This window comes from Xenopus tropicalis, chromosome 4, assembly GCF_000004195.4.
Source record: "Xenopus tropicalis strain Nigerian chromosome 4, UCB_Xtro_10.0, whole genome shotgun sequence".
NCBI lineage: Eukaryota > Metazoa > Chordata > Amphibia > Anura > Pipidae > Xenopus > Xenopus tropicalis.
The window spans coordinates 51,613,683-51,634,092 of record NC_030680.2 but is presented as its reverse complement, the minus strand read 5'-3'; the positions used below and the strand labels follow the sequence as shown (position 1 = coordinate 51,634,092).

At 40.8% G+C, this 20,410-nt stretch overlaps 3 protein-coding genes across 3 annotated transcripts; all 3 read left to right on the top strand.

Annotated features, from left to right (window-relative positions):
* Nucleotides 1–6,327: 6,327 nt before the first annotated feature.
* On the top strand, nt 6,328–9,161 carry mt4 (metallothionein 4). Its single transcript, NM_001171679.1, is given in 3 exon segments — nt 6,328–6,410; nt 7,503–7,568; nt 8,553–9,161. Coding segments are annotated over 3 exon segments (189 nt in total). The 5' UTR covers nt 6,328–6,379; the 3' UTR covers nt 8,645–9,161.
* Nucleotides 9,162–13,269: 4,108 nt separating this feature from the next.
* LOC116410391 (metallothionein-like) lies at nt 13,270–14,646 on the top strand. The gene is made up of 3 exons (XM_031900769.1): nt 13,270–13,376; nt 14,036–14,101; nt 14,424–14,646. Exons 1-3 carry the CDS (start codon nt 13,346–13,348, stop codon nt 14,513–14,515), a joined length of 189 nt encoding a protein of 62 aa, XP_031756629.1. The 5' UTR covers nt 13,270–13,345; the 3' UTR covers nt 14,516–14,646.
* A 4,081-nt stretch (nt 14,647–18,727) lies between these two features.
* On the top strand, nt 18,728–20,104 carry LOC100495370 (metallothionein-like). Its single transcript, XM_031900768.1, has 3 exons — nt 18,728–18,834; nt 19,494–19,559; nt 19,882–20,104. The coding sequence occupies exons 1-3, from the start codon at nt 18,804–18,806 to the stop codon at nt 19,971–19,973; spliced, it is 189 nt and encodes a 62-aa protein (XP_031756628.1). The 5' UTR covers nt 18,728–18,803; the 3' UTR covers nt 19,974–20,104.
* The last annotated feature ends 306 nt before the right edge of the window (nt 20,105–20,410 follow it).

Genomic DNA, 20,410 nt, shown 5'->3' with positions numbered 1-20,410 from the left:
TAATGTACTACTGTAAACCACTGACTTGGCTCAGCTGTGCCATCTGTGCCCTTATCGGGTGGGTCTTGAGACTCCTAAATACTATACACCCTAAGAACCAGGCAGTGGTTTGAATGAGAGACAGGAGTAGGAATAGAAGTTAACCTGAATACAATAATAAGTTATAAAAAGTAACCATAAAAATTAAATTGTAGCCTCATGGAGCAATGGTTTTTTTTTTATCTGTCTCAGTCACTGACATCCATCTGACGGCTAGAGAGAGAAGAAAAAGGCAAATAATTCAAAACCTATGAAGAATAGACCAATTGAAAAGTTGCTAAGAACAGGACAATTTATGTAACTTACTACAAGTTAATTACAAAGTAAACTACTTATGGTTGAAGGAAAATAACTGAATGTATTAATGCAGAAAAGAGTAAGATGTGTGGGTAATGTCCAGTATAAAATGTACTCATACTATATTTGAAAGGATTCTTCCTACAGACTCTCTTGAGAAAGTATCTGGCATATTCTAAATGTTGATATTGCTTTTCTCTAGATATGTAGATGTACATATTTAATATGGCTCTACTTGGATAAATAGTTGTACAAAGAAATGCTGTTTATCTGGGTGAGCTGGGAGTCATAGACCAATTTATTAAAGGACGGCCTTTTCCACCTTGTTTTATGAACAGTGCATTCAGTGATATAATTGTTTGAACTTTCTTGTGCTTGTCTGATTCTCTAATTATATACACTCCCTGCGTCTTTGTCTTGACTCGTTTCTTGAGCTGTTTATGCCCTGGCTATGCACTAGTTACTTGGGTGTGCTTGTGGATGTCTGTGTTTTGCACTCAGCCTTAAATCTTGACTATAAAGATGATACAAGGGCTGTGCCTTTCAAACACCTTCCTAGAGGATCAGAAGTGAGAGCCCTTGGCAACCAGAGATACATACTATGGACCCTCAAGGCTGCAATTGCTCATCAGGTGAGATATTTAAATTGGCTTGCTGGTAGGGTGATCAATGAAGACAATTTTTTGCTGATGGCTGTCAGTAATTACTGTTGAAGTCCACTCTTGCCATTCATCTTGCCTTAAAGATGGCAAGGTAAAAACTTGTCACACACAGCCACAGTTTTTACCTTGCCATTTGTGCCCACCCTAGACTCACTTTATGAGCTCTTCTTTGTATTTCATTTCCAACACAACATTTCCCAAGGTGCAAATTATATTACTGTCACACTCACTTTCTTCTGTAAGCAGTCCTTTATATGTTCAGAAATTATAATACCAGCCCAAATTAAGAGCTTATGAAAAAAAAATTTTATGAAAAAATGGCAGAATACTAGTTGGCCTTACAGATAATGGTCATTATCAATTTCTGTAGGTTTCCCCTCACATAAAATCCAGAAGTGATTAATTGGACCCAGCTACTTTCTTGGTGCCTCTTCTTCTTTTCTATGCTAATGGTGCTTACAATATAGATACAAAATCTCAACAAGCCTAGGCAGTAGTTCATGGGACACTTTATTTTTTTACCTTGGGACAATACAGTTACTTAGTCAACTGCATGGTTCAGTTTAATCTAGCTACCTTCAAGGAAAATGCAGAAGAACGTATATGACATTACTGCATGGTGGGACGGTTTGAATTAACAATTATAGTGCTGATACCTGCTCTGCATCTGGAATCTCAGCCATAAATCAAGACAGAGCTGCTTTATTTTAGCTAGGAAGCATGTATAGGGGGTTACAAAGTACCAGGAAATACACTCTCTCATGCATATTCAAAAAAGGTACAAGATACAGGCACTCTATAAAACACTGTGTATTGTATTTGTGTATAACTTAACCTTTTCTAATTTGATGACAAATTAACATGAACCACTTTGTTTTAACCTACAGTACTGTTTGTCTCTGTTAGGTGATCCCTGCTGCTGTGAAAGTCCCTGCAAATGCGAAAAGTCCAAGTGCCAACAAGTCAAGAAAAGTAAGGCAGATATATAATTGTAACAGGGGAAATACAGTATTAGCCCAATATTTTTTAGTTTTATCTGTAAATATAACTGGTCACTGCCTGTTTTTTATTATTATTTTTGCAGCTTACACAGAAATAAGTATACTTCTTTAAACAAATACACCCACACAAATAGCACTATCAATTGCAGAATAAATATATGACATGGTAGATCCTTTATTTAAATTAAGGGTCTGTGCCCAATGCACAATACATAGACAAGGGCTGTTCTGGTACTATCACCTAATTCATTTAGTTTTTTTTGTTTTGGATTATTGTGAAATTGTGAAATTGTTGTGCAGCATCATATTGCTTCGTATTTCTTTGACTCAGTTGTGACTCAATAATTTCCCCCCCACTGTTCCCCTACAGAGTGCTGCTGTCCAGCCGATTGCAGTAAATGCAGCCAGGGTTGTAACTGTGAGAAGGATGGTGGAAAATGCAGCTGCCCACAGTGATCTGCTTTGCACCCAGAGCTGATCTGTTACAATCGGATTAACACAGTATTATTGTTCAGCTCTGTGCATCAGTTTGAATTTACACCAACAAGAGAGCTGATCTACTTATGACATTCCTTAAATAAAATGTTTGTACTTTCTAAACGTATGTGTTTACTGACTTCATAATGTGTTCTGTGAAAATGTAGGTTTTGAATTGGTTTTCCTTTATCAGAATTTTGGGTTACGTTTAAAAAAACAAAATAGCATTCAATCAATATTAAGTATACCTCCACTGTTCTCTAACAGTTCTTCAGGGTAGTAGATAGGTAATGTATACATTAAAGGGATACTTTCATGATTTTTATGGTATAGTTTTTATTTTTAAATACACTGTTTACATAGCAAATAATTCACTCTACCATTGAAAATTTCATTCTTGAATCAACAAATGTATTTTTTTAGTTGTAACATTGGTGTATAGGCAGCTATCTCAGTGCATTGTGCCTGATTCTGAGCCTTCAGAAGGAGCCAGCGCTACACATTAGAACTGTTTTCAGGCAACCTATTGCTTCTCCCATTTAACTGGAGGAGTCCCAAGCCAGACTTGGATATCTTGCTATTCTGATATTTACTGGGAGCTGCTATCTTGCTACTCTCCCATTGTTTTGCTGATTGGCTGCTGAGAGGGAAAGGGAGGGGGGTGATATCACTCCAACTTGCAGCTCAGCAGTAAAGTGTGACTGAAGTTTATTAGAGCACAAGTCACATGGCCCCATGTGAAATTTCAAAATTAAATATTAAAAAATCTGTTTGCGTTTTGAATAATGGATATTAATGCAGGATTCTGCTGGAGAAGCTTTTTTGAAAAAGAAAACATTTTTCCCATGACAGTATTCCTTTAAGGATGTCCAACCTGCAGCCTTCCAGCTGTTGATAAAGTACAGTCCACAGAAAAAGGCTCCTGGGAGCCTTTAAGCTGCAGTTTAACAATAGGTAGTGGTTTGCGTGTTCAACTTGCCTGAGTTCAATTACATTTTTCTGCTGCTTTCCTACAAAAACAAGACCCGCTCATTTCTCCATACCCCTCTTAAATATAGAACTGCATATAAAATACTTTCATCAGTTTGACTAGGGTAAAAAGATTCTTCAAACAAGATGGCTTGCTGCAGGCTACTGGAACATTTTTAGTGCAGGACCCTTAAATTTAATCCTTTATGGTTATTGTACAATGTAGATCAGTGCTGTCCAACTTCTGTTGTACCGAGGGCCGGAATTTTTCCGACCTATGTGGTGGAGGGCCGATAATGGAAGCCAGTTTTGACCACTCCCCTTTTTGAAACCGCACCCACTTGAAACCACACCCATGTTATCACATGACCATACCCATATTAATGGTTGTAGTACAGCAAAAACCTGCCATACTCTGCCTGCCCTACCCTGCCTGTGTGCCATTCTCTGCCTGCCCTACCCTGCCTTTGTGTGTGCCATACTCTGCCTTCCCTACCCTGCCTGTGTGTGCCATACTCTGCCTTCCCTACCCTGCCTGCGTGTGCCATACTTTCACTGTGTGTGCCATTCTAGGCTGGTTTGTGCCAAACTTGGCCTGTGTGTGCCATACTCTGCCTGCCCTACTCTGCCTGTGTGTGCCATACTCTGCCTTCCCTACCCTGCCTGTGTGTGCCATACTCTGCTTGCCCTATGCTGCCTATGTTTATGACACACACAGGCAGCCTACAGTGACACTATGCTGGCACTGCTCCTACAGTCTGCACAATAACTATATATTAAAAAACTTTTTAATTCCAGTACCACCATGTTCTTTTTGTAGTGTGCAGGGATTATTTGTGGGTTTCTACTGCTCCTGAGGTGTGAACAGGGGAACAATGTGGGTGATTACAGCCTGAGCCTGAGGTGTGAACACTGCAGGGGGTGAACAATACAGAGATTAAAAGGTGTGAACAACACAGGGGATTACATGTTTAAACAATACAGACTGATTACAGCCTGAATCTGAGGTGAGAACCATGCAGGGGGGGCAGTTAATCACAGTACTGATACCATTTAAAGCTTACACAAGAGTAAGCCATCAAAGCAGCCAGACAGGTGGGGGGCCATACAGAGGGGGGTCGCGGGCCGCCAGTTGGACAGCACTGATGTAGATGATGCAAATTATCTGTTGCATTTCTATTGGGAACCTCAACTTGGACTCCTTTACTATGTTTCCATTCCTAAAACAAATTAAAATGTAAAGGGGAAGTTATATAATCCACTAATTCACCAACATTATCAGTTAGAGATGAAAGTTCATGGTTTTTATACAAATTAAGTCAGTAAGAGTAAGCTTTTATCCTGCTATGGAAATGGGTTTACGTCACAGTAATATAACACCACAATAATCTCTGCTCTGAAACATAAGGATTTATCTGTGACCTATATAAAATGAACTTAGCCTGTGTCCTTGTCCTTATGGACACATAACTCCCTTGTGGCTTCTACAATCCTTATATTTAACAACAGAGGCTGTGTTATGAGTGATACATCAGAAGTATATTACAGGCAATGACTGAAGAAAAGTGTCTGCAACAATATCTGGGTATTTTGGACAGTGCACATGTACAGTAGAACAAAACTTGAACCTTAATTCATTAAGTCATGACTTACTGTATAGCACGTGTGCAAAGCTATGTGCTATGAAGTTCTTTAGGGAATTGAAAAAAAAAATAATAAAGGTAGCTGTAGTCAACTGCAAGAGCCAGCAAGGTATTTTTTTTTTTATTAACAGGGGTATATAGACTCAAAGGAGGATATAGTAATCATTACCCTTTAAAAAGCACTGCTAAGAGCAGATCTAGAATATGCAGGTGCTCATACACTGTAAGATTTACTTGTTTGGCGAGGTCGCCAAGCGAATTAACCTATGACCTGTAGGAGATAAGATGTTGCAAAGTCTTGGGGTGATTTTTGGAAATTTCATCAAAATAGTTTGATACTTTGAAAACTTAGGTTGTCCTGAAAAAAAACAACATATTGTTTTCCCAGGTAAACTAAAAGTACCCCCTAGGAATGACCCCTAAAGTGAAAGTGATCAAATCGGCTGGCAGTTAAAGGGTTAAGAACTGTAGCCTAAAGGTGCCCATACACGGGCAAATAAGCTGCCGAATGGGTCTAAAGGGGCAATATCGGCAGCTGAATTTGACCCGTGTATGGCCACCTTTAGGCTACAGTTCTTAACCCTTTAACTGCCAGCCGATTTGATCACTTTCACTTTAGGGGTCATTTCTAGGGGGTACTTTTAGTTTACCTGGGAAAACAATATGTTGTTTTTTTTCAGGACAGTTTTCAAAGTATCAAACTATTTTGATGACATTTCCAAAAATCACCCCAAGACTTTAACTTTGCAACATCTTATCTCCTACAGGTCATTAGCTAACCATATAAAATACCCTAAATATGAACACCAGAGGTCTACTGAACAGCTTGATGACCAATGTACATAGGTTCAGTTTGTCACAGCTACAAAATGAAAAATGTCTTGCTAAAACACAAACTAGCATAATTTCTTGAAAATGCAAGTGTCTCTGTAATGTCTGCGAAACAAGATGCACTAAAGAGCTTGCAAGAGTTGGTTGTGTGACTGCTAAGCAATCACATCAAAACTGCTCCTGACAGTCACTAGGCTATCATTCGTGCTGATTCACACTCTCCCAGACTGACACAGCAGTTACATTGGGTAACTAACCCCAGGCATCCATTTTTCACTCAGCTCTGTTTACGCTGTGACTGTGCACACGTGGTACAGGGGGTGTGTTTATATGATGTCTTCATCTTGCACTCAGCCTCACATTGTGTATAAAAACTAGCTACTGAGCCCTACCCTTCATACAGCTTCCCAGAGCATAGCAGAGCACAATACAGAGAAAAACCACCTATATACTGCATAACATGGACCCCCAGGACTGCAATTGTGAAACAGGTAAGTGTTTATGGAGAAGATTCCTAAACTAGATAAAATTTATAGGTTTATTTGATATGGCAGCTGTACTGTGCCATACATCATTATAATTAAAGATAAGTCTTCTTAGAGATCAATGCACATAAATTAAATATGTTTATTCCATGTGTAAAAGAGAAGTAACTTATATTTTCAACTACTGTTGCTCACAACTGTAAGGCTATAGACTGGGCATTACTGATATATGGAAGCTGTTATCCAGAAACCCCCTCTCCAGGAAACTTTAAATTAAAAGAAGGCCATCTGTCATAAGTTCATTTAATTAAATAACTCAGAATGTTAAAAATGATTTCTTTTTTTATAATAATAAAAAACAGTACATTGTATTTGATCCTTGATAAGATATAATAAATCCTTATTGGAGGCAAACAATCCTATTGGGTTTATTTAAGGTATTTAATATTTTTTTGTAGACTAAATATAGAGATCTAAATTAAGTAAAGACCCCTTTTCTGGGATATAATTATGAAAGAGTGGAAATAGAGTGGACATTTTTCTAGAGTTGTACAGAAGGGAACTTGCCAACTCTCTTAACTGGTAAAGGTTTTAAGGGCAAATATATCAGAGAGTGAAAACTCTTTGTTTACTCTGATTTACCCTTTCCTAAATGTGGCCCCTCATTAGTAAATCCAATATTCTATACAAGAGAAAGTACAGGGATGCAAGGGCCAAAGGGAGACAAGGGCCACATTTGGATGTTCTTTACCCACTCCCTCTGCTGCCTTGTGTGCCAAACTTCAAGGTACAGGGAGGTAGGCATGGTGTTCTGCTATAAAACAAATAACATTAAATGGTTCAGAAAAGGGACACAACATGTGGGTGCAGCAGTCCATACACCCATAAAAAGATAAAAAAGAGACAGCAGGAGGTCCATTTTCTAATGAAAAGGGATATTTCAGGACAGCATTTTTAATAAAAGGACACAGCAGGTAGAAGTTACATATTCTCTTTACACTTATTTTGCCCAGGTGCAGTAACCCATAATAATCTATCTTTGGTGTTGTTCTATGTTTCTTCCACTTGCTGAAAACATCTTTCTTATCTTTTTTCTAGGTGCTTCCTGCTCCTGTGCAAATAAATGTGTATGCAGCAATTGCAAGTGCACATCTTGCAAGAAAAGTAAGTGGTGCTTATTGGAGGAACTAGATACAAAGGCCTGAGTGGATATCAGTTCCTTTCTTCCTTGCTAGTTGCAATATTGTGAGAGTTATCCCAGGTCTAACACACTACTATGTCCCTAAGAACAACTATCTGGTAATTTTGTCAATGTAGAGTCTCTCTTTTTAGCCCATGGGATGGCTGAAGATTTCTACATGTATGGGATCTGTTATCCAGAATGCTTGGGACCAGGGGTTTTCCTGAATAGGAATCTTTCTGTAATTTTGATGTTTTTACCTTAAGTCTGATACAAAATAATTTAAACATTAATTAAACCCAATAGGATAGTTTTGCCTCCAGTAAGGATTAATTATATCTTAGTTGGGATCAAGTACAAGGTACTGTTTTATTATTACAGAGAAAAAGCATATACTTTTTCAAAATTAGAATTATTTGCTTACAATGGAGTCTATGGCCTTTCCTTAATTCTGAACTTTTTGGATAACGGGTTTCCGAATAATGGATCCCACACCTGAACCTATGGGTGTTTTATGCTGCGATTACAGAATAATGTGCTGCATAGTATCCCTGATAGATGAGTTGAATACTGAACTTGAAAATAATATGATCTGTGTTTTATTAATTTCTCTATGTAAATTTCAATAGAAAAATTGTCATGCAAACAAATCTGACCCAAAAAATCATCAGAGTAAACAGCCTATAAGTGTAAAATCATACTTTAACTGCATATTTTGATAGCATAATGAATCTCTTTTTCGTTTTAAGAATGCAGAATGCCTTTAACTCACTTATGCTGAACATATTTGAGTATTACCTGTAACTTAATGGTGGCTGGCTTCAAGCCACAGATGACCATAGGAGAGACTAATTTCTATGGCAGTTTAGTCAAAACAAATTTGCTTTTCTGCTGTTTATGTAAGATGTTTATCCTTGCTCAGTCTTGCTTTTTTTACTCTGCCTGAACTTTATCCTCTTCCCACACAGGCTGCTGTTCCTGCTGTCCAGCTGAGTGCAGTAAATGCAGCAAGGGCTGCCACTGTGAAAAGGAAAGCAAGAAGTGCAGCTGCTGTAACTGATCGACTTTGCTTCTGCAATTGGACAGCTTTATAATACATTCATTTACTTACTCTGATGTGTTTGATTTGTAACCGCAGTACTTTTGTGTAATTGTAAAATCTTGCATAGGATCCAAAAGTGTGGGGCTGCCCCCTCTCAAGGCAGCCACTGAGCAGTGGGTAGAGGACTAATTATGAAGGTCACTTAGGGTAACATTTGGGGTAAATGATTACTTGTAGTCCTGCAACAGCTACTAAAATTTCTACATAACCAAATGCAGTAGAAACTGGCAAATAGTTGTCAGTTTCTTGTGACACGAATCTGGCTTTATATTTGAAATTCAGTTTGTCGAATGTTATGATTTTTCATAAATCTCCAGTTTTTCCTAAATAGTTCGCACAAGTCTAGTTAGTAATATGCTGTAACCTTATCATTATGGGTTAAGGGGACCTGACCAACTTGACTGCCAAAATTTGTGATACATATATACTTCTTTGTTAAGTTTGTCATAATAAAAAAAAGATGATTCAGCATGTATATGTTAACATGTGATGTGTTCATTTTCAAGGTAGGCTCTGCTGTCACTGGCTAGGAGTAACTTACAAGTCCTTCTGAAAACAATTTCTGAAAACAAGTTCTTCTGTATATATATGTATATATATACTGTATATATATATATATATACAGTATATATATATAGAGTCCAGAGTGGGGAGCACACCATAATTAGCGATACCTAGGTGCCAGAGCATAAAGTTAAATATTGCACAGATTGTCAGCACTCATAGGATTTTCATAATTGAGCACAGAGGCAAAGCAGAGTTCAAAATTCAAGCGGTGAAGTTTATTGGTTCCGACGTTTCAGTTCTATACTTGGACTTTTGACATTCCCTGACGAAAGTCCCAGTATAGGACTGAAACGTTGGAACCAATAAACTTTACCGCTTGAATTTTAAACTCTGCTTTGTATATATTTATATATATAGATACAAAAATGCTTTGCACACCATAACAAAGGTTTTAATGAAAAAATGAAGAAAAGGCAGGCAACATTTCAGAGCCACATGCACCTGTCAAGTCATACAAAACAACTGGTTACATTTTAAAGCAAAAAAACTCTCCCACCCTGCCCCATTTGCCTATTGACCTTTAAAAGCCAACCAGAAATATGCAAAAAAAAGAATCCAATGTAACAGGCCACACTAAGGCCCTATGGTCCTATGATATAACACACTCTTTCACACCGACCGCAGTAGAGTCCAAGTTATCAGTATCTGAATTGCAAAGCATGAATTTATAATGCCAGTCTATTCTCATTTATGAGGTGATTTGGTCTGAAACTTTCCTATAAGATGAAGGGTTTGAGGATTGTGTACCTGGGCTCTTTAATCTAGGTGAGTTCACCCCATAGATACATTTAGCCAGAATAATGTTTTTTTTTTATTTGAGGTCTTCATTCAGGTGGTTTAGCTGAAAGGGCACTAATTTGGCAGATAGGGGGTATAACAGCATGAATCTAGTGTATAACAGGCCATGGTTCAGATTGGCCTGATTGGGGGTGCAAACAAAAAAGGCTTACATCTCGGCACAGCACAGACAGTAAATTAACTAGCCTCCCCATAGGGCTGTCAGAAGCACATGTTATACATATTGCAGTAACAGTTCCAACTAGAGACCTGCATCCAGTCAGGTGCCCATGGGATACCCGCATAGAGGTTGGGTTTCGGGTAGAAAGTCTCCCCAATTCTCTGACTGTGTGGCAGTCCACAGGTACTCTGCTTGGGTACCCAGAAAAAATGCTGTTGTGATCTCCCCAATCCAGCCCCAATGATACAGCTATTTTTTACCCTTAATCAGTTCCACCTCTGGAGTTATGTCACTTCTTGGTCTTGGTGTTTATTTCACCCAGCAGCTGAGCTACTAAAATGTTTGGGTGACAAAATGTCTGGGGTCACTGCATGTGTCACTGGCCAAAGTGTCAGACTCATATTGGTTTTTTGGAGTTTTAAGTTAAAGTGACCATACACAGGCTGAATCTGCTTATTCAGCCCCTTCAGTCCAAGTCGGCAGCTTATCGGCCCATGTATGGGGCACTCCAGCTGGCCTATCCGACTGATATCTGGACAACAACTTGCCATATATCAATCGGGCAGGTTTTAAAATCCTGTCAGAACAAGGATCACATCTTGGGGCAAGGAGGGAATTTTTCCCACTGAGGCAAATTGCAGAGGCTTCAGTTGAGGGGGGGGTTGCCTTCTTCTGAATGAGGTTTTGAATAGACTTAAAGGGTTAAACTTGATGAACATGTGTCTTTTTTCAACCTACGTTACAATGTTCTATATCAGTGCTGTCCAACTGGCGGCCCGCGGTCCAACTGGCGACCCCCCTCTGTGTGGCCCCCCACCTGTCTGGCTGCTTTGATGGCTTACCTTTGTGTAAGCTTTAAATGGTATCAGTACTGAGATTAACTGGCTCCCTGCATGGTTCTCACCTCAGATTCAGGCTGTAATCCTCCTGTATTGTTTAAACATGTAATCCCCTGTGTTTTTCACACCTTTTAGTTTCTGCATTGTTCACCCCCTGCAGTGTTCACACCTCAGGCTCAGGCTGTAATCACCCCCATTGTTCACTTCTTCACACCTCAGACATAGGTACTGTATGGCACACACAGGGAGCATAGGGCAGGGAGGGTATGTCAGGCAGAGTATGGCACACACAGGCAGGGTAGGGCAGGCAGAGTATGGCACACACAGGCAGGGTATGGCAGGCAGAGTATGGCACACACAGGCAGGGTAGGGCAGGCAGAGTATGGCGCACACACAGGCAGGGTAGGGCAGGCAGAGTATGGCACACACACAGGCAGGGTAGGGCAGGCAGAGTATGGCACACACAGGCAGGGTAGGGCAGGCAGAGTATGGCACACACAGACAGCATAGGAAAGGCAGAGTGCTGCCTGTGTGTGCCATACTCTGCTTGCCTTATGCTGCTTGTGGGAGGTGAACCTGGCAGGGGTTTTTGACATTTTTGAAATTTTCCTGCATGACCTTTTCCGTTATTGTGGTAACTTCTTTCCAGTATTCTTTCAATACATCGCAGTGATACCAAATGTGGCTATAAGTGCCTTGGTGTTGAAGGCATCTCCAGCAGCAGTCTTGGGCTGTGGGAAACATTTGTTTCAGTCGGGTAGGAGTATAGTACCATCGAGTGGTTAATTTGTATGTGAATTCTTGGGTTTTAGATGCTGAAAAGGATTTGTGTATTGAATTGTAGATATTTTTCCATTGTTCTGTTGGTATTTTTATGTTTGAACCTGGCAGGGGTTTTTGGGAGTTTGTTAGCAGTTGGAAATAACCATTAAATGGTCCCTAAGGTGTGTAATTATGTACTGGGGGTTGCTCTGCTATCCACAGGGGAGGAGAAGGCATATGGAATTTAAGGGTATGTCTTAATATGACATAATTCTTTCACATATGAATGATGGTTGATATCCCCACAGTAAGCACCAAGCATTTGGGATTTTGCTGTGCTACCACCATTGTGATAAAATAGGTGTGGTTTGAAGTGGGTGTGGTTTCAAAAAGGGGAGTGGTCAAAACTGGCTTCCATTAGCGGCCCTCCACCATGTATGCTAGAGAAATTCCGGCCCTCGGCACCACAGAAGTTGGACAGCACTGTTCTATATTATGCATCATAAGGGAGCCCGCAGTGCAGGCGGCCACGTTGAAGCACACTCATATGCATAACGAGCAACTGTCCAGCTCATTATTGATGTGATAGCTGCCCTTTATTGACCCCATTCAGTCCCTGTTCTATATATTGATATAATTCCAGCCCCCTACCTCTTATCCTACTCCTTCCCCACTTTTCTAAAATCTTTTACAACCATTTTCCACAAATTCTTTCTCTACTTTTACCCATACCCTAGCTTCTCCTATTCACCCTGGACACTTGCTATGTGTAAAAGTAATCATATCTTAAGGTGGCCATACATGTATGTATGTATATCTTTATTTATAAATCGCTACTTATGTACGCAGCGCTGTACAGTAGATGGATCTTTTCCCGATATGCCCACCTAAAGGTGCCATCAGACCAAGGACCACATCAACGAGCCGATGTGGTCCATGATCCGACAGAGAATCAAACCTGCCCAATCGGCATCTGGCAAATTTTAGGACAGATATCAGTCGCATTGGCCCGCCAGGGGTGCCCATACATAGCTAGTGTTCAGGGTGAATAGGAGAAGCTAGGGTATGGGAAAAGTAGAGAAAGAGAAAGAATTTGTGGAAAAAGGTTGTAAAAGATATTTCAGAAAATTGGGGAAGGAGTAGGTAACTGAATTCTGCCTATGGTGGCCACCTTAACACGTCTGAGAACACAAACACATACATATAAGAAAAAAGTAACAATGCTGGAAATGACTATTGTATAGAAACTGGGTGTTCAATGTTCTCTCATTCCTTCCTAAGACTGCTGTTAGGTTGACTTCTGAGCTACAATGCACTCGGCTCTGTCTGTGCTATGAGTATGCAGTGTGCACACTGCTGCTGACGGTTTGTTTGTGCTGTGGCAGTGCACACGTGCTGCAGGGGGTGGTGTCTCTGCTCCTTTGCACTCAGCCACAGGCTTTGTGTATAAAGAGGAGTCACAGCAGTAGCCTTTACACAGCTTCCCACAGAATCATTAGAGACGCACATTGATTGTTACTAATCTGAGAAGCAATGGACCCTCAGAGCTGCGACTGTGCAAATGGTAAGCAGATATTGTTCATGACTCTAAGGGAAATGCTCTTGTCTTGGGGTTAGGGGATACCTTATGGAATAACTTGTTCTGGCAGTAAAACAGGGGCATTGATTACGCATTGTTCTTTATAGAGAAGTAAATGTTATTTAATTCGGCTACCAGATGGTGCTCATTTTAATACTTAGGTGAGAACAACTATGGCTGATCTCTAAAAATACAATAGGGTACATTTGGGTTTATTAAACCAAGCCCTATTGCAGCTTAGTTTAGTTGCAGCAATATTATATATGGCACTGTTGTGTCAAGAACTGTTAGTTGTGTAATTTGTACTGCTAAATTTTAAACTGATGAACATTATATAAGGCTTTGTTTCATCACCATCATTTATTTATATATACAGTACCAGTAGGTTAAGCAGTGCATTACAATTACATTATGTAAACAGGGGGCTTTCAATAAATATAATAAAACTGGAGGGATAAAGGGCTCAGCCTGCAAAAGCTTTATAACTTACAATTTAGAAAACAATGTTGCTGGGGAGAACTGGTTGTTGTCTTTCATTATATGTTGAATTGAGGTAATTCATGGTACATTAGATAGGCTTCTTTATACAGGTAGGTTTTGGTTTGTCCTGCAGTCTTTAATGGGCTCTCTGTTTTTAAATCTAGGTGCTACCTGTTCTTGCGGAGATTCCTGCAAATGCGCAAACTGCAAGTGCACTAGCTGCAAGAAAAGTAAGTACTAGTGTCTGTATGAAAAACCAAACGCAAACCAACTTTATTCATCTTTAGGAATGGAAAGGGGGATGAAGGACAGTTGTTAAAACATATTAGCTTTTCGCTTTTTTTGACTACAAATTTGCCACTAAGCGATAAATATAGGAAACAAGTTAATGAAAGGGAGATCCAAAAATGTTGTTTGTTTGTCTGTGGTTTATATGCCAGTGGCAATACCTGCTTTTTCTGGGATCTATGATGTTAATATGCCAGAGTGCCTACTCCTCATGAGACTTCTGTTACTTATTACCCTGATTCTGATGGTTTCTCTTTCCCACAGGCTGCTGTTCATGCTGTCCGACTGAGTGCAGTAAATGCAGCAAGGGCTGCCAGTGTGCACCAGGGAATGAGAAGTGCAGCTGCTGCAACTGATCCAGAAACCCTTTAAATAACTGAAAAATTGTTCTGTGTTTCATATGTACTTACTAACCAATGCAGTGTTTTGACATGTTGTAGCATAATTGTATTTTTAAGTTTTTTAAATAAATGTTGAGTCTACCAGTGCTGCAGTTATATTTCCTAAATCCTAATTAAATATAGCTCATTATACAATATAGGGATGTGTATGGTTACAGAGGCTTTTTCTGTCCCACTGGGACTGCTACCTGGGGGCCCCCTACCCCAGTTGTGATGTCAAACCCCTCCACTGCGTACCACAGTTACTGCTTGTGGCCATGATGGGGGAGTGGGGGTGGGTTGGCCTGCATTTGGCAGAGGCAGTGGTTGGGGTGGAGGGGCTGCGGGGCCCATGAGGGCTGGGGCCCCCCGGGTTTCTTTTTCTTGGTGCCAGCCAGCCCAGTCCAACCCTGTTTCTGCCAGATGGGAGATCACAGTGCAGGTATTTCTGTATGTCAGAAAACAGTCATTCTATATGTTTTAGGCTGATGAGCATTATGCATTATCCTGTTTATTCCGAAAATTAAAGTTACCAGGAACAGATTTATCCATACACATTTCAGATGATTTCAGCTATTTATAAAGCAAAATGCTAACTCTACACATTTTTAATTAAATATGGTTATCCTGGATATTTTATTAACTTCTGTATCTTAGATATGGTTCCAAATATACAGTACATGCCCTCAAAGAATGTACCAGAAAGCAACAAACAATCTATGTATACAACAAAACCCACCAGTGGCATGCCTATATAGGAAGCAGACTGTGCAATTGTTGGGGGGCCAAGAAGGTATTGGGGAGCCAATTCGGGCACTGGATAAGTAGTTTCATGAAACATTTCACTAACATGATATTACTGTAGGGCCCAGTTATAAAAGTTTTGTCACTAGCACTCACATACTGATTCTATTATTATCTATACTTTTCTAACGTTTGGCTTATAATGGAACATTACTTGATGTCCCTCTATCCTTATTAGCCATTGTAAGCACTACTTTAGTTTTGAAATAGGTACCACCCCATCAGCATCACCACTAAATGCCTTAAAACTGGACTCCACTGCGACCATATTCCGATCAAATGATAAACTGTATGTGCATCATTTTGGGATTCAGGACCACTCAGCTACCCAGTTAGAGCTAGGTGTTAAACAAAACACAGGGTTTAGGATGGTACACCAAAAGGAAAACCAAAAGAGGGTGCTCACTATAGGGGACTACCTGAGTGTCTCCAAATAACCCAAAAAAATTATTTGGGCACTCCTTCAGAAAATTCAGACACAGGAACTTTGGTGCGCTTAATTCCGAATGGACTGGGGGGGGGGGGGGGGGTGTATATTGCCAATAATGGACTGTGTGAGTTGCCTGCATTTTCATTATTTGTTGCACATGCCCCTGACAAAGGCTCCTGAGGGCCGTAACGCGTTGGGTTTGTGTAAAAGTGACACTGACACAAAAAAACGACTCCTCAAAATATGAATGTACATAAAAAGTTGCCTATACAGTAGGTCATGTTGATTGATTTTCGTTGAGTGATTTGCTTTTGTAAATAATTGAAGTTCCTAAACCTGACTGTTTTGCCAACCTGACTGTCCCTTCTCAGCCTGTCAGTTATAGCTTCTAATGCTAACGGCCTCCTGCTGGCCTATCCGACTGATATCTGGACAACAACTTGCCATATATCAATCGGGCAGGTTTTAAAATCCTGTCAGAACAAGGATCACATCTTGGGGCAAGGAGGGAATTTTTCCCACTGAGGCAAATTGCAGAGGCTTCAGTTGAGGGGGGGGTTGCCTTCTTCTGAATGAGGTTTTGAATAGACTTAAAGGGTTAAACTTGATGAACATGTGTCTTTTTTCAACCTACGTTACAATGTTCTATATCAGTGCTGTCCAACTGGCGGCCCGCGGTCCAACTGGCGACCCCCCTCTGTGTGGCCCCCCACCTGTCTGGCTGCTTTGATGGCTTACCTTTGTGTAAGCTTTAAATGGTATCAGTACTGAGATTAACTGGCTCCCTGCATGGTTCTCACCTCAGATTCAGGCTGTAATCCTCCTGTATTGTTTAAACATGTAATCCCCTGTGTTTTTCACACCTTTTAGTTTCTGCATTGTTCACCCCCTGCAGTGTTCACACCTCAGGCTCAGGCTGTAATCACCCCCATTGTTCACTTCTTCACACCTCAGACATAGGTACTGTATGGCACACACAGGGAGCATAGGGCAGGGAGGGTATGTCAGGCAGAGTATGGCACACACAGGCAGGGTAGGGCAGGCAGAGTATGGCACACACAGGCAGGGTATGGCAGGCAGAGTATGGCACACACAGGCAGGGTAGGGCAGGCAGAGTATGGCGCACACACAGGCAGGGTAGGGCAGGCAGAGTATGGCACACACACAGGCAGGGTAGGGCAGGCAGAGTATGGCACACACAGGCAGGGTAGGGCAGGCAGAGTATGGCACACACAGACAGCATAGGAAAGGCAGAGTGCTGCCTGTGTGTGCCATACTCTGCTTGCCTTATGCTGCTTGTGGGAGGTGAACCTGGCAGGGGTTTTTGACATTTTTGAAATTTTCCTGCATGACCTTTTCCGTTATTGTGGTAACTTCTTTCCAGTATTCTTTCAATACATCGCAGTGATACCAAATGTGGCTATAAGTGCCTTGGTGTTGAAGGCATCTCCAGCAGCAGTCTTGGGCTGTGGGAAACATTTGTTTCAGTCGGGTAGGAGTATAGTACCATCGAGTGGTTAATTTGTATGTGAATTCTTGGGTTTTAGATGCTGAAAAGGATTTGTGTATTGAATTGTAGATATTTTTCCATTGTTCTGTTGGTATTTTTATGTTTGAACCTGGCAGGGGTTTTTGGGAGTTTGTTAGCAGTTGGAAATAACCATTAAATGGTCCCTAAGGTGTGTAATTATGTACTGGGGGTTGCTCTGCTATCCACAGGGGAGGAGAAGGCATATGGAATTTAAGGGTATGTCTTAATATGACATAATTCTTTCACATATGAATGATGGTTGATATCCCCACAGTAAGCACCAAGCATTTGGGATTTTGCTGTGCTACCACCATTGTGATAAAATAGGTGTGGTTTGAAGTGGGTGTGGTTTCAAAAAGGGGAGTGGTCAAAACTGGCTTCCATTAGCGGCCCTCCACCATGTATGCTAGAGAAATTCCGGCCCTCGGCACCACAGAAGTTGGACAGCACTGTTCTATATTATGCATCATAAGGGAGCCCGCAGTGCAGGCGGCCACGTTGAAGCACACTCATATGCATAACGAGCAACTGTCCAGCTCATTATTGATGTGATAGCTGCCCTTTATTGACCCCATTCAGTCCCTGTTCTATATATTGATATAATTCCAGCCCCCTACCTCTTATCCTACTCCTTCCCCACTTTTCTAAAATCTTTTACAACCATTTTCCACAAATTCTTTCTCTACTTTTACCCATACCCTAGCTTCTCCTATTCACCCTGGACACTTGCTATGTGTAAAAGTAATCATATCTTAAGGTGGCCATACATGTATGTATGTATATCTTTATTTATAAATCGCTACTTATGTACGCAGCGCTGTACAGTAGATGGATCTTTTCCCGATATGCCCACCTAAAGGTGCCATCAGACCAAGGACCACATCAACGAGCCGATGTGGTCCATGATCCGACAGAGAATCAAACCTGCCCAATCGGCATCTGGCAAATTTTAGGACAGATATCAGTCGCATTGGCCCGCCAGGGGTGCCCATACATAGCTAGTGTTCAGGGTGAATAGGAGAAGCTAGGGTATGGGAAAAGTAGAGAAAGAGAAAGAATTTGTGGAAAAAGGTTGTAAAAGATATTTCAGAAAATTGGGGAAGGAGTAGGTAACTGAATTCTGCCTATGGTGGCCACCTTAACACGTCTGAGAACACAAACACATACATATAAGAAAAAAGTAACAATGCTGGAAATGACTATTGTATAGAAACTGGGTGTTCAATGTTCTCTCATTCCTTCCTAAGACTGCTGTTAGGTTGACTTCTGAGCTACAATGCACTCGGCTCTGTCTGTGCTATGAGTATGCAGTGTGCACACTGCTGCTGACGGTTTGTTTGTGCTGTGGCAGTGCACACGTGCTGCAGGGGGTGGTGTCTCTGCTCCTTTGCACTCAGCCACAGGCTTTGTGTATAAAGAGGAGTCACAGCAGTAGCCTTTACACAGCTTCCCACAGAATCATTAGAGACGCACATTGATTGTTACTAATCTGAGAAGCAATGGACCCTCAGAGCTGCGACTGTGCAAATGGTAAGCAGATATTGTTCATGACTCTAAGGGAAATGCTCTTGTCTTGGGGTTAGGGGATACCTTATGGAATAACTTGTTCTGGCAGTAAAACAGGGGCATTGATTACGCATTGTTCTTTATAGAGAAGTAAATGTTATTTAATTCGGCTACCAGATGGTGCTCATTTTAATACTTAGGTGAGAACAACTATGGCTGATCTCTAAAAATACAATAGGGTACATTTGGGTTTATTAAACCAAGCCCTATTGCAGCTTAGTTTAGTTGCAGCAATATTATATATGGCACTGTTGTGTCAAGAACTGTTAGTTGTGTAATTTGTACTGCTAAATTTTAAACTGATGAACATTATATAAGGCTTTGTTTCATCACCATCATTTATTTATATATACAGTACCAGTAGGTTAAGCAGTGCATTACAATTACATTATGTAAACAGGGGGCTTTCAATAAATATAATAAAACTGGAGGGATAAAGGGCTCAGCCTGCAAAAGCTTTATAACTTACAATTTAGAAAACAATGTTGCTGGGGAGAACTGGTTGTTGTCTTTCATTATATGTTGAATTGAGGTAATTCATGGTACATTAGATAGGCTTCTTTATACAGGTAGGTTTTGGTTTGTCCTGCAGTCTTTAATGGGCTCTCTGTTTTTAAATCTAGGTGCTACCTGTTCTTGCGGAGATTCCTGCAAATGCGCAAACTGCAAGTGCACTAGCTGCAAGAAAAGTAAGTACTAGTGTCTGTATGAAAAACCAAACGCAAACCAACTTTATTCATCTTTAGGAATGGAAAGGGGGATGAAGGACAGTTGTTAAAACATATTAGCTTTTCGCTTTTTTTGACTACAAATTTGCCACTAAGCGATAAATATAGGAAACAAGTTAATGAAAGGGAGATCCAAAAATGTTGTTTGTTTGTCTGTGGTTTATATGCCAGTGGCAATACCTGCTTTTTCTGGGATCTATGATGTTAATATGCCAGAGTGCCTACTCCTCATGAGACTTCTGTTACTTATTACCCTGATTCTGATGGTTTCTCTTTCCCACAGGCTGCTGTTCATGCTGTCCGACTGAGTGCAGTAAATGCAGCAAGGGCTGCCAGTGTGCACCAGGGAATGAGAAGTGCAGCTGCTGCAACTGATCCAGAAACCCTTTAAATAACTGAAAAATTGTTCTGTGTTTCATATGTACTTACTAACCAATGCAGTGTTTTGACATGTTGTAGCATAATTGTATTTTTAAGTTTTTTAAATAAATGTTGAGTCTACCAGTGCTGCAGTTATATTTCCTAAATCCTAATTAAATATAGCTCATTATACAATATAGGGATGTGTATGGTTACAGAGGCTTTTTCTGTCCCACTGGGACTGCTACCTGGGGGCCCCCTACCCCAGTTGTGATGTCAAACCCCTCCACTGCGTACCACAGTTACTGCTTGTGGCCATGATGGGGGAGTGGGGGTGGGTTGGCCTGCATTTGGCAGAGGCAGTGGTTGGGGTGGAGGGGCTGCGGGGCCCATGAGGGCTGGGGCCCCCCGGGTTTCTTTTTCTTGGTGCCAGCCAGCCCAGTCCAACCCTG

Coding starts and splice junctions, on each gene's coding strand:
- LOC116410391 (XM_031900769.1), top strand. CDS start 13,346: ATGGACCCTCAGAGCTGCGACTGTGCAAATG. Junction 13,377..14,035: donor GAGCTGCGACTGTGCAAATG/GTAAGCAGATAT, acceptor TTTTAAATCTAG/GTGCTACCTGTTCTTGCGGA. Junction 14,102..14,423: donor GTGCACTAGCTGCAAGAAAA/GTAAGTACTAGT, acceptor TCTTTCCCACAG/GCTGCTGTTCATGCTGTCCG.
- LOC100495370 (XM_031900768.1), top strand. CDS start 18,804: ATGGACCCTCAGAGCTGCGACTGTGCAAATG. Junction 18,835..19,493: donor GAGCTGCGACTGTGCAAATG/GTAAGCAGATAT, acceptor TTTTAAATCTAG/GTGCTACCTGTTCTTGCGGA. Junction 19,560..19,881: donor GTGCACTAGCTGCAAGAAAA/GTAAGTACTAGT, acceptor TCTTTCCCACAG/GCTGCTGTTCATGCTGTCCG.